Source organism: Petaurus breviceps, unplaced genomic scaffold, assembly GCF_028583685.1.
Source record: "Petaurus breviceps papuanus isolate PSGF00001 unplaced genomic scaffold, PetGlider_PUasm1.0 90638, whole genome shotgun sequence".
In the NCBI taxonomy this organism is placed as follows: domain Eukaryota; kingdom Metazoa; phylum Chordata; class Mammalia; order Diprotodontia; family Petauridae; genus Petaurus; species Petaurus breviceps.
In genome coordinates, this window is record NW_027187295.1 from 9,452,846 (window position 1) to 9,466,415 (window position 13,570).

General features: G+C 34.4%; 1 protein-coding gene across 7 annotated transcripts in view; it reads left to right on the plus strand.

Moving 5' to 3' along the window:
• PMS1 (PMS1 homolog 1, mismatch repair system component) overlaps positions 1–12,736 on the plus strand; it is a 122,998-nt gene extending 110,262 nt beyond the window's left edge. For all 7 annotated transcript variants that reach the window (XM_069064550.1, XM_069064554.1, XM_069064552.1 and 4 more), the window contains 4 exons: positions 3,789–4,280; positions 6,393–6,523; positions 10,720–10,880; positions 12,385–12,736. In XM_069064550.1, the coding sequence (XP_068920651.1) occupies positions 3,789–4,280; positions 6,393–6,523; positions 10,720–10,880; positions 12,385–12,549 (949 nt within the window). In that variant the 3' untranslated portion in view covers positions 12,550–12,736. The remainder of the gene's footprint in view (positions 1–3,788; positions 4,281–6,392; positions 6,524–10,719; positions 10,881–12,384) is intronic.
• The last annotated feature ends 834 nt before the right edge of the window (positions 12,737–13,570 follow it).

Sequence of the window (13,570 nt, forward strand, 5' to 3'; positions counted from 1 at the left end):
TACAGGAAGACTTGCTTGATCCTCCTTAATGGTAGTGCTTTCCCTCTGTTGTTTTTTTCCACTCTATCCAGTATATAGTGTGTTTGTACCTAGTGGTTTACCTGTTGCCTCCCACATTAGATGGTGAGCTCTTTGAGAGCAGGCTCTATTTTTCGCCTTTCTTTGTGTCCCCACCACTTAGCACATAGTAGATGCTTAATAAGTATTTGTTGGCTTGACTTGAAATAGTACCTTAAACAGGATTAGGATAGGATCAAGGCTTCTGAGCTGCTTGCTGATATTCTATTTTTAAAGGGTAACAGGACTGGGATTTCTTGCCTATTTGCCCTTCTTCAGCAGACTGGAATCTAAATCTGGGCAATGTGCCATAGATTCCCTCTGCCACTGGGAATTTCAGTGAAATGAATGGTAAGTAGGAGGTTCATTTGGAGGAGCCATATCATTAACTCATTTCTACTGTTAATTTGCTATTTTAGACACCAGAGTCTATTAAAACTTAGTAAGTCAAAGCTACATAATTAAATGTTTTCTTTATTTTCCAGAAACTTCCTTTAAATAGATTGCTTATTGGTCAGATAAAAACCACAATAGTGTTAAGGATTAACTTTTTCCATTCAGGTTAATAAATCCCTTAACTACATTAACTACATAGGTAGCAGCTGTTTTTTATCTCAACATTTACTTAATATTTTCTTGGACATAGTGTACTGTTCATCCCAAGGAACTAATTAAATTGACTACTTGGGTAAACCTAAGATTGATACCATATGTGAAAGTTTGAACATTATAATTAATTACAAATGGTGACCTTTTTGTTGAACTAATTTTCCACCATACAGGAAAAATCCTGAATTTTAATGTTCCAACAACTAAAAATACTTATTTCTATTGTTACTAAAATGTTCTATATTGAAAATGAAATGGATTTTATATTGCTGCCCAGATCCTGTTTAAGTAAAAGAAGGGAACTAAAAAATTTGCACATGTAGAATGATAACGTGCCTAAAACATTTTTCATCTTGTTTATAGTGAAACAATGCTTTTTGACCTTGAGAACTCTTATCCTCTCTAGGTAACTTTCAGATATGTATATTTAATTATAATTTTCACAGCAATTTCATTTCCTAACACATTTCATGTACTTCTCCACTTGAAGAAATTGTGCAAGAGGGGCAGCTAAGTGGTACAGTGAATAGAGCACCAGCCCTGGAGTCAGGAGGACCTGAGTTCAAATGCAGCCTGAGATACTTAACACACACACACCAAAAAAAAAAAAAGCACAAACTAGCTGTGTGACCTTGGGCAAGTCACATAACCCCAGTTGCCCTCCAAAAAGCAAAAAACAGAAACAGAAATTGTGCAAGAAAAATATTATCTTAGATCACACTTTACTTTCTCTAAATTACTGATTAAAAAAAAACTATATATATTTAAGCATACTCTGACATTTAATGCATCTTTAGTTTACCTAAAAAAATATGTTTAAGAAATGTATTGTGTAAAACATATGGTGGGCTACTCATATTATAAAAATGACATCCAGTAAATGGACAACCAGAGTGATATTTTGGTATATCTAAGATGCCAAAAGAACAGAAGGAAGATTTCCATTTTGTTGAGTAGATCTTTCATAGAGAATTTATGGGAAAACAGATTATTGTAATAACCTCCTTATTGGTCTTTTTGCCTACTGTCTCTGTTCCCTCTCCAATCAAAGTAATACATGACTCTGAACATATCACCCCTTGATTCAGACACAACATATGTACAGATAAATAAATACAAAATACAGATAAAATAAATACAAAGTAATTTTAAGGTCTAGCTGGTGCTTGGAAGGCTAACAGTGGGGGAAAATAGACTTATATAGAAGATACTTCCACTAACCCTGAAAGAATCTAGAAGATAAACTCCAGATAGTAGAATTTACTACATTGCAGTATGACTGCAGTCAGCCTTATCTCATAGTACTATGTATTCCACATTTGAACCACACTTTGACTATTCTCTTACCTATTTTGTCTTACCCTCTCATATCTTTATACCTTTACTCACACTATCATCCATTCCTATAGTAGGCTTACCCATCTCACTCCTCCATCTATCTCTTGAAATTGTTCCCTTCCTTCAAAGCCTAATACAAGTTCCACCCTCTTCCATGACCAGGTGAAAGTGGTAACTTTGAATTTGTCATACTGTCTTTCCCAGTTTTAATGACTTTTCTTTATATCAGTTGTTTATGTGCATGTCTTTCTATCCTTATTAAAGGGTAAGTTTGATGAAAGTAGGATCTGTGTTATCTTTGTGTGACCCAAGAACCTAGTGCAACACCTTGCACATGATAGGTACTTTAATAAATGTTTCTGGTATTGTTGAATTAAGGACTAGCATTGCACAATATGAGAAGGTATAGAATATAGAGAAGGTACACAGAGAAGGTATTTTTTGTGTCAGTGGAAGGAATACCCATACTGGTGATGAAAATTCACATTCATATTTAAAAGTTACTAAGTGTTTTCTTAACAACCTGGCAAGATATAATTCATCACTTTATTATTATGTTATGATGATGATGATGTTTTGTCAGTGAGGAAAATGACAATTCATAGAGTTGAAATGATTTATTTAAGACCAGTCAGCTGGTAAATTTTTAGGGCTGGAATTCAAAACTGGGCCTCTTTACTTCCAGATACAACTCTTCATGAAATAACATTTTTAAAAGCATCGTAATGAAAGTATAATTTCAAAACTGGGGCTGTTATGGACCTTTGAAAATAAATAGAAGTAGAAGGTCTTACCTTCAAGTCAATAATTTTGTTACTTGCAACCTCAAACGAAGTAAACAGCAATTGAGAACTTTGAACACAGCTGTAGAAACTAGTAAAATTCTTGGAAATACATTCAGTGTATATAAAAACTGCTATCCTCACCCTGAGCGGTAAATAGAGATGTCTTTGAAGTCATGGAGATCCTAATTCCATTCCTGCCTGTTACACATGCTAGCTGTGTGACTTTGAGCAAGTCATTTAACCTCTCAGTGCCCCAGGCAGATATCTAAGACTCTTAAATTGCAGAGCAGGTACCAGTGCACATTGATAGAGTAGATTTCCTCACTTGCACTAGGAGTTCCCATTATTGATGAAATCACAAGTGCAGACCTTCCCTAATTCCCTTCTCCCAATCCCTATCCCCAGTCCCTCCACCCTCACAACAAATTTCATCCTAAATTTTGCTTTTACTAAAATTCTGAAAAGTTTAATTTACCATGTTAATCTTTAATCTTTAGTTTTAGTGATTCCAAAGGAAAAAGTAAAAACATAGTACTATCATTAGAAAAATGTGCTTACTAACTTTTATTGTTGTTGTTAAGGAACTATCTAAAGGAATTATAGATGTAGTGATTGCTGATTTGCTTAATTAACTCTGTGGAATTGAAAACACTAATAGAGAACTTGAATGCTCATAGAGAACATTGTAGTTTCTGCACACAAAAACAAATTCATTGGGGCAGCTAGGTGGCACAGTGAGTAGAGCCTTGGAGTCGGGAGGACCTGAATTCAAATCTGGCCTCAGACACTTAACACACACAAAAAAAAGCCTAGCCACATGACCTTGGGCAACTGCCCTTCCTCCCCCTCCAAAAACCAAAACAAAAAAACACCCCAAATTCATCAGTATTATCTTCAACTGCATTTTATTTGTCATTTCTTTATATTTTCTGTGTTCTATCAATTAAGTCTATATCTGATTTTATTCTTATTGATTGCATTTTTCCCTCCTTGTTTTAGATATGAAGAAAAAGCTGCTAAAGATCTAGAACGCTATAATAACCAAATCAAGAAGGCTATTGAGCAGGGGTTACAAAGAACGCCAAAAGACAATGGAAAAAGATTAAAACTAACAGCAGCACAGAATCTGGCACAGAAACACAAACTGAAAACTTCATTTTCTAATCAGCCAAAACTTGATGAACTTTTTCAGTCTCAAAATGAGAAAAGGAAAAACAAGACACAAAATACAAAAATCGTACAGGTTCCTTTTTCTATGAAAACCTTAAAACTTAAGTATGGAAAGTGTATAAAGGGTGACTTGCTACATAAAGAAGAACTTTGCCTGATCCACCATTTAAGTTTCCCTGATGCATGGATAATTGCTTCCAAAACAGAGATTATGTTGCTAAACCCATACAGAGTGGAAGAAGCTTTACTATTTAAAAGACTTCTTGAGAATCATAAACTCCCTACAGAGCCATTGGAGAAGCCAGTCATATTAACAGAAAGGTATGTTGAAAAAAATATAAACATGCTGAATTTTTTTTCTTTAATATTATTAATTTTTAAAACTCAAGTTGTATATACTTAAAGAACATCTTGAATTCTAAGCTTTAAAAAATATCATATTTATAGTGTCTTAAAAATTCTACAGAGATGGAATGATTTGTAGTACATTTTATAAAGTATACTTATGCATCAAGCTCATTTATCCCAATTCACTAAGTGACTCTACTAGGGTAATTATAAGCTATAATGTCCTGCTACCCCAGATTCACCACTAAGAAGTAATTTGGGCATCTTAAAGGAACAATGGGAATTGCTTTCTCTAAGCATGACTTACTGATGGCTGATAGCTTGACAAATTCCACTGAATTTTTATGAAAAACCCCACTATGAGACAAAAGAGTTATGATCTATGTCTTCTAGCACTAGTACAGGTCACTGTTATATAGTGCATATTTCTTTTAGAGAGCTAGAATGACTTTGCATATTATTTGTGTTTATATGTATTTTTCAAAATATGCTTGAAATATTGTATAGCAATAGATATTCCCATTTTTGGAATGGGTAAAATAAAAGCATAGAGAAGTTAAGTGATATTCTAAAGGTCAAACAGTCAGTGTGACCAATGTAAAGTGAGGTCAGCACATATCTCCTGGTTGCAGCCAAGTATTTCTTTCAGGCTATGGTGTTTCTTCTCCAGCCCATATGTTGGTAAGTCTTCATTTATTGCCTCTGTTGAGGGGGGCATGGGAATTGGTATGAGAGCACCCCTTTCTGAGAATAATAGGATGGTAGACACACAGAAATCAGCAATACCCCCAACCAAAGAAGCTGTTGTGTGATGCAATCTAGCCAAGATTGGCATTGATTGGGTAAGTGCCAAAGATGAACTTTGGCTACTTCACAGTTTTGCAGAGGGCCAAGCCAGGCCACACCACTCAAATTCAGCTTGTGACCATCCTTGGCACAAGTGCCACAGGCTGCTGACCTCCACTCTAAACTATGCAGGAAGCTTTCCCTGACTATTAAGAGTTATTAGATATTGGAGCAAGTTACTAAGAAAAGTTATGGAATCTACTTCCCTAGAAGTTCTTAAGAATAAGAAAGATACTGTCTCACTTTAATGATTTTAAGAGCCCTGCCCAGAGATTGGAAGTTAAGCAAGATTTGATGTCTTAAGTGTCTAGATAATTAATACATTACAGTATCCAGTTAAAAAGTAGAATGTCACAGGTTTATAAAAGATTTATATATTATGTATGAAAAATATTTTGTCCAGTCTTAGAAATTTTACTTCAGCATAGTAGATATAAGCTGGTTTTTATTCTTGTTTGGTTCTTTGTAGTGCCTAAGGCAAGCTTTCAATATCGTGAGTCCTTGATAACTGTTACTGACTGAAAATTTTAGTGCTTGTTATGTTCAAGGCCTCATGCTAGCAAAATTCACCCATCTAGTACCTGAGGGGCAGCACAGAAAAGTAGAAGGCACACTGCATCAGAAAACAGAAGTTCAAGGCTTGACTTTTATCTCTGTTACATTGGATAAATCATCTAAATTCTCTGGCTCCATTTCATCATCTGTAAAATCATGATACTAATACTAACAACTTAAGGATATTGTGAGGCTTTGTAAACCTTAAATAAAGCACTATATAGTTGTGACCAGTAATTGTTAGAGTGTTCTACATTTACATACCAGTTTTTTTTTTCCCCACAATAATCCTATGAGATAGAAAGTGCAAATATTAGCCCCATTTTTCAGATGAGGAAGCAGAGTCTGAGAGAAGTAAAGTGCTTGAAATAACACCAGCTAATATCAGAACTCAGCCTCAAAACTATTATTCTTTTCACCACAGTGTACTACTTCTTTATATAAATAAGAGATATTGATAGTTTTCCCATCACCAAATAGTACCATGTACAAATTACAATTACTTAATAAATGTATTGTTGAATTAGCTTTTTTTTTTACAGTGAGATTCATCCACAAGAATACTTTAAGAATGAATCTTGAGTAATCTTCTAAGGGAGTTGTGAGAGAAATGTTTTCATTTTTTTCTTCTTAATTTTGCCATATATAATGTGATAAATTAAAAGGCTGTGATTTCTTTTTCAGTCTTTTCAGTGGATCCCATTATTTAGAGGTCCTAAATAAAATGACAACAGATGATCAAGACTTCAGTGCTTCACCCTACTTGTCTGATCCACGTCTTACAGCAAATGGATTCAGGATAAAATTGATACCAGGTGTAATGGCATATTTTATATTTATTAAGTTTGAAAAAATGAATTCAGATGCTTTCTTTTATAAGCTCCCTTTTGAATTTTATAATTTGAATTATTAATTTTTCTGAAATTTTTTTCTAAAACTTTAATGTATTAACTTTCTTCTCAACATGTGAAACCATAGCTATGTAAGAACTTTTCTTAGTTTCGTTTTATAAAGGCCATCATGCACTCTACAGGTCAGAAAACATTAGTTCCTGCTTAGTGTAAATGGATTTGAAACAGTTTGCCTTGTGTTCATGTTGTTTTAACAAATCATATAGTTTTGTAATAATCTTTATCATCCATTTGACATCCAGACTGCCCTATTTGTTTCACTTAATGATTAGGGGAAATACTGGCTGAAGAAACAGGATAGACAAAGAAAATTGTACATTTTCTTTCCTTTTTTTAAGTGAGTAAGATCTCTCAGTTTGGCCGTTACAAACACATAACCACAGATAAAATTGGCTTACTCAATCTATTGAACTTCTAGCCCCTAGTTCTTTTCCCTTTCCATAGTCCTATTTGGAAGAATGAAGAAGTTTCTATTCTTAAATGGATTTAGGTTGGCACTTCTTTCTGGAATGGTGAGATATTTAGTCCTGTCTAAGACCTTTTTCTTAATCTTATCTCCAGGCAGAATCCTTCAGGTCATATCCTCTAATTCTGGACCATACTGTATTGCTTTGTAGCCATTCTTTGCATCTGCTTAAGGTCTTTCCCTGCTGGATGAGGAAAATAATGAGCTTTTGCCCTTGAGCTTTAGAATCTTCTATATTAACTCAAGGCCATCTTACAGTTTTCTGCTTTGTCACTTCAGTTCTATGGTTCAGAGCTCTTTGGAATACTACCCTTTCCTCGACCCATTTTTTTTCCTGTCCTATGTGGTTTGTTTAAATCGGTCTTAGCCTTTGTTGAAACTAGATTCTTTACCTTTTATTCTAAGCTAACTTCTCAGCTTGGTCTTAGTAGCCATGTGGTCTTGATGGTAGATTCCTTCTTTTTCAGGAACTTATTTTTAGTCCCCTCCAACATCCAAAAACAGACTTTCTTGTTTCTTATGTTCCCAAAGTCAGAACTTCCTTTTTTCCTTTTGAGCTGCCAAATAAGTTGTTTTCTGTCTAAGAGATAACTTTGGCCCTGTGCTTAGTTGTGGAACAGAGATAACTGATGTTCTGAACCACTGGAATAATTAATTAATTAATCATTCTGCTGATTTTCTTGCATTTTCTTTGATATTTGTCACTCAGGTTTTCCAAGTAGCAGTTCTCTAGAGTCCACTTGTTACAGGTGGTTTACAGTGTCACAGGGTTATAAATGTAGAGCTGAAAGAGAGACCTCAAAGGAATCTATTTCAAGCCCCTCATTTTATAAATTAGGAAATTGAGACTCAGAAAGGCTAAGTTACTTGCCCAAGGTCACATAGGAGGTAAATATCAGAGGCCGAATTTGAACCTAGGTCTTCTGAGCCCAGGACCAATGCTCATTCTAATGTACTGTGCTGCCTCCAAACAATTTATCAAATGTTAGGCATAATTAACATAAGAAAATTATCTCCCATATGCCCTTCCATGCATCTTGTATTCCTGTATGGCCTGACTGCCATTCTCTGAATTCTCCACTCTTGCTGGTACCTCCTCCTAGAGAATTCCTTGTACATCTTCATTTCCTTCTGTGACAGTTCTACTTGTCATTAATGGCCCAAATGTCATCCTCTTTCATAAATATTTCCCTACTTCTCAATATAGAAGCAATCTTTTTCTTGTGTTCTCAAGAACTTTGTACCTCTCCTCTGACCATTTTCATGAACGTTCTAAGGTTAATTGCAGTTACTCAAGTACTAGTCTTAACTCTTCTATTTGTTCAAACTCCTTATGGGCAAAAACTATGTTTTAGCTTTATAGCTCCCATTGCAACTTTCAGTTCTATTCAATTAAATTAATATTAAGCACTTATTATGTGTTAGTCACCTTGATTGATATTTCTGACCTGTAAGAAACTTTTATTTTGCTGGGGGAATACAACATTTAACATATGAGTAACTGTATGGTAGAAGATGTAGAAGTTCTGTATGTGATGGAATAGTTGGCAGGAGATGGAATGTGATATATGGAGAGCAAATAGGCCAGACTGATAGGAGTAGAAGAGTGCAGGAATAATATGAACAAGACTAGAAAGATGGGTGGGAACTCTGTTATGGACGAATGGAAGGATTTAAATGTTAGGATAAGCATTTTGTATTTCATCCCAAAGGCAGTATGAGGGTTTCTGAGATTTTTAGGTGGGGTGACAGACAGATTTTCATGTTAGAAATATCAGTTTGGTAGCTGTATAGACAACTGATTGATTGGAAAGGGGAGATTCTAGAGATAGAAAGATGAGTTTCATCATTCAGACAAGAGGTAATGAGATCCTTAACTCAGGCTGGGTAAGTAGACAGAAGGGGATAGACATGAAAGATGTTGTGGAGATACTATCAGAAAGGAATTTGTGCAGAACTTAGAAACTAGTTGGACATGGGGGATGAGGAAGAGTGGACCATATCTTTATCATTACGCATTTGACTGAAAAGTGAAGATAATACAAGATCCCATTATGTGTATTACTTTTTTAAATATTAAAAAAAAAGCATTTGGTTTGGTAGAGCAAAATTCTGCCTTAGAAGATATTAAAAAGGTATCTCATATCGAAACATCAAAATCATTCACAATTCCTTAAATGATATAAAAAATAACTCTGTTCAAACGCTCTCATTACAAACATATCAGGTAAGGCATAAAACAAGAGAGTTATGGTCTCCAATGGTGTTTACCACTGTATGGAGGACATTCAACATAGAGTCTAAGTTGAAGAATTTTTTATGGATGGTGAGGTCCTCCAGATGCTTTTGTTTGGCATCATGCTTATTGCTTCCAATATTTAGAATATTGTAAAATGTTTTTGAAGGGACCTGTAACTATTCAACATAAGTTGGCCTGATCATCTGCACAAGAAAAACCAAATAGATGAAGAATGTGTATTAACCAGTTTATAGCATTTGAATTCTCTGAACAATTTATATATCTTCTCCATCAGTCCCTCTGTAACAAATACTACATATAGACAATAAGATGGGCCTAGAATTAATTAGGAGGAGAGAGAGAGACAGACTGCCTGCAGGAAATTATAAAACTGTTTTAATGACCCCCAACTTCTTTCAGAAACAAAGACCCATCTAATTAATACCAATATTCTACTGGTGGTGTTACATAGTTTGGGGTCATAAAATACAATAGATTGAAATACTGACAATGCGTATCATTTGGAGGACAATGAAGAGGATATGATAGGTGTGTTCAAGCTGCAACATATAACAAATAGGAACTTTCCCTTGAAGAACAGGAGTAAAGGATGTTATCTAGGAAGTGAATGATTCAAAAAAGAAGATGAACTAGTCATATAGTAAGGGATAACAGTGCTCCACTGGTACCCTTGTGATGTCAGGAAAAAGTGAAGAAAGTCTAGCATGTTGGGTGGCTCTTGAATGTGGAAATATGAGAGCACATAGGCAAGAATCACACAGGATATGCATAGATGGATAACTTTCATGGATAACTTATAATTTGCATAATTGGAGGGAACATACATATTGGTGAGAACACAAGTTCATTCTTGAGTACTTGAGATAGATATTTGGATCTAGCAATTATCTATATTAAATACATTAAATTATCTATATTAAATATATATTAAACATGTCACCTGATGAATTTGCAAAGGGAGAGAGTAATGAGAGAAAACATAGAACCCAAAACAGAATCTTGGTTAGGAACTTGAATAGCAGTTGGTAAAATGCTTAAAATCATTTTTATTTTAATAAATATCATGGGACTTCATTTTCTCTCCAAAGAAAGAAGTGTTCTAAGCAAATATAATCAGCAAAACAGCAATAACTTAGATGAAATTACATTACTTGAGGCACATGTGGAGTGTCAGTGGGCACCACTTCTTAATGTGGAGTCCTGTGGGAAATTATATGGTCTCTAAGTAAGGGAAAAAAGAAACATTTTTCCGAATTGAATTCTAATCAAAGTTCACTAAATGTTTTAACATTGATTTTGTTTTTAATGGACATGTTTTGGAATGTAATTCAGAATTGATGTAAGATTTTATTTATAATTTTTTCTTCATTCCAGGAACTTCAGCTACTGAAAACCATCTGGAAATAGAAGGAATGGCCAATTGTCTCCCATTCTATGGAATATTGGACTTAAAAGAAATCCTTAATGCAGTACTAAATAAAAATGCAAAAGAAGTTTATGAATGTAGACCTCGTAAAGTAATAAGTTATTTAGAGGTATGGAATGCTAGCATTTATGAGGTGGCAGGTTTTAAAATGGTTAAAGATTTTTTGTTCTGAATTAGAATATTAAGGCATTTGTTTATTAATTGAATGTAAGATTCAATTAGGGGAGAATCTCAGCATTTTAGAACTCTTATACAGCAGTTTATCTACACAAAAGCCTTACTATCAAGCTGTTCTTGGGTCCTGAGGAACAGTATTTTGTTTGTTTTTTTGCATAAACAAACTCTCTCCCTTTGCAAATTCATCAGCTGACATAAGTTTAATATATATTTAATATAGATAATTTAATGTATTTAATTTAGATAATTGCCAGATCCAAATATCTATCTCAAGTACTCAAGAATGAACCTGTGTTCTCACCGATATGTATGTTCCCTCCAGTTATGCAAAACAAACGTTTTTGATTTTGTGCATTTTATTTATAAATTTGTGCAAAAACATTTTTGTTTTGTGGCTTTATTATCATTGTTAGCTTTTTTCCTTTTGGAGGAGGGAGGCTAGAACTGTAATTTTTAAAAAATGTTTTTAATTTCAAATTCTCTCCTCTTCCCACCCATTAAGAAAACAAGCAATATGATACCCATTATAAATGTAGGGGAAAAAATCATTTCCATATTAGCCCTGTTGCAAAAAAAAAGTGGAAAAAATATATGCTTCAGTCTGTACTCAAGAGTTTATCAGTTCTCTCTCTGGAGGTGGATAGCATTTTTTATCATGAGCCTTTTTGAATTGTCATGGATCTTTATACTGATCAGAGTAATAACTAAGTCTTCCACAGTTGATTATCATCACAATATTGCTGTTACTGTAGGCAGTGTTCTGGTTTTGATCACTTTGTATCAGTTCATATAAGTCTTCCCAGGTTTTTCTAAAAACCATCCCCTTCATCATTTTTTATAGCACCATAGTATTCTATAACATTCATATACCACAACTTGTTCAGCCATTTCCAAATTGATGGGCATCATATGGGGAACAGTCTTACAGACAAGGCATCTAGTAATAAAATACTTTGGGAATTTTAGTAACTAATACCCCTTAAAAGGGACTCAGTAAATGATGTGTCTGTTCAGTAGGCAATAGTGTTATGGTAAAGTGTACCATACCACAACCTAGCTAATCCTCAACATTTGTCTCTCTTTACAGATCCATATTTTTTAATAAATGGAAAATTAATGCCTTATTGTATTATATAATATGCTGGGGGAAAGTATCCAAAGAGTTGTAAGATTAGGATAAAATTAATCTCATACTCTGAAAGCAGGTGGGAAAAGGAAATAAAAATATTACTTTGCAGTTGCATAGTGTTTCCTCCCTAAAAAGACTCATATTAAGTAGTATCTTTTGAAAGTATTTGTCTTTGATCTAAAATACTATGTTAATTTAGTTAAAATATAAAACTATGTATTCAACTTTTCTTCACCAAATGTTCCAAAAGGATGAATGTATCACTTTCAAGATACTAATGATACCCTTGTGCCTTTTTACTTTATAGGGAGAAGCAGTACGTCTCTCCCGACAGCTTCCTTTGTATTTATCAAAAGAGGATGTACAAGATACTATCTATAGGATGAAACTACAGCTTGGAAATGAAATTAAGGGATGTGTTCATGGTCGCCCATTTTTTCATCATTTAACATACCTTCCAAAAACTATATGATGTTTATAAATTATTCAATAAAACATTTTGTTTCTTTTTTCCCTTCACTTAAAAAACCTTTTCTGCTTTAAAACTATATAATCATGTCTTAAGCATTTTTGTATCATCTTGTGTTACAAATAATGGCTTTTTTGTGAAGAATCACCATTTTGTAAACTGAAATAAATTACACATATGTATAAAAAGACCACCTAGATCAATTGGTTCTTAATGTATATAGTGGGAGCTTTTTTTATTAACTCTGTCTTTTATTTATTCAACAAATTCAGTAAATATTTCTTAACCTTTTTGTAAAATTTACACTGTAAATTATAATCCCAAACATCAGGGGTAACAAAATATTTGTCATTTGTACTAAATAAGGTTACAGTAAAGTTCATAGTGAAAAAAAAAATCAGTTTTTATAAATATACTAGATCAACATTGTTCAGCTATACAGCATATCAGTTGGCATCTGCTAGACATAGTGCTAATCCCTGGGGGTCCAAAAACATCTTTTACAAACTCCAACCTTATCCCTGGAGGCATATTTTTTTTCAACAATGATAAAGGGCTTCATATGAAACAATAGAACCAAAGGAAAACACCACTGAGCTTTTCTATCCTATCATGGATAACACAAGGAAACAGGACCCAAAACAAAGGTCCTGTTCCTGGTCCTTTTCAGGGGTTGAGGCCCCCTGGTAGGTAGTGGCACAAGGGAAAAAGTTCAAGTTCAAAGCAACTTGAGGAATCTGAATATACATGAGTGAGACCAACCTAAACCCAATGCTACCTCGTGGGGTATTCTTTGGGCCTGAAGGTACAGACATCTGGGTAGGTGGCCACTTAGGAAAAGGGTAATATCAACACAACTTGGTCCTAGAGCCAATGCTAACTGGGTCAGACTAGAGTGGGGCTTGATACCAGTGCCTCGTGTTCCAGTTCCAATTCAGACTGTAGTGAAGGTAGGACTTAACCCATGTACAGCACTGCCTACACCAAAACTACAAAGGGAGAACAGAGCTTAAGCACTCCATCC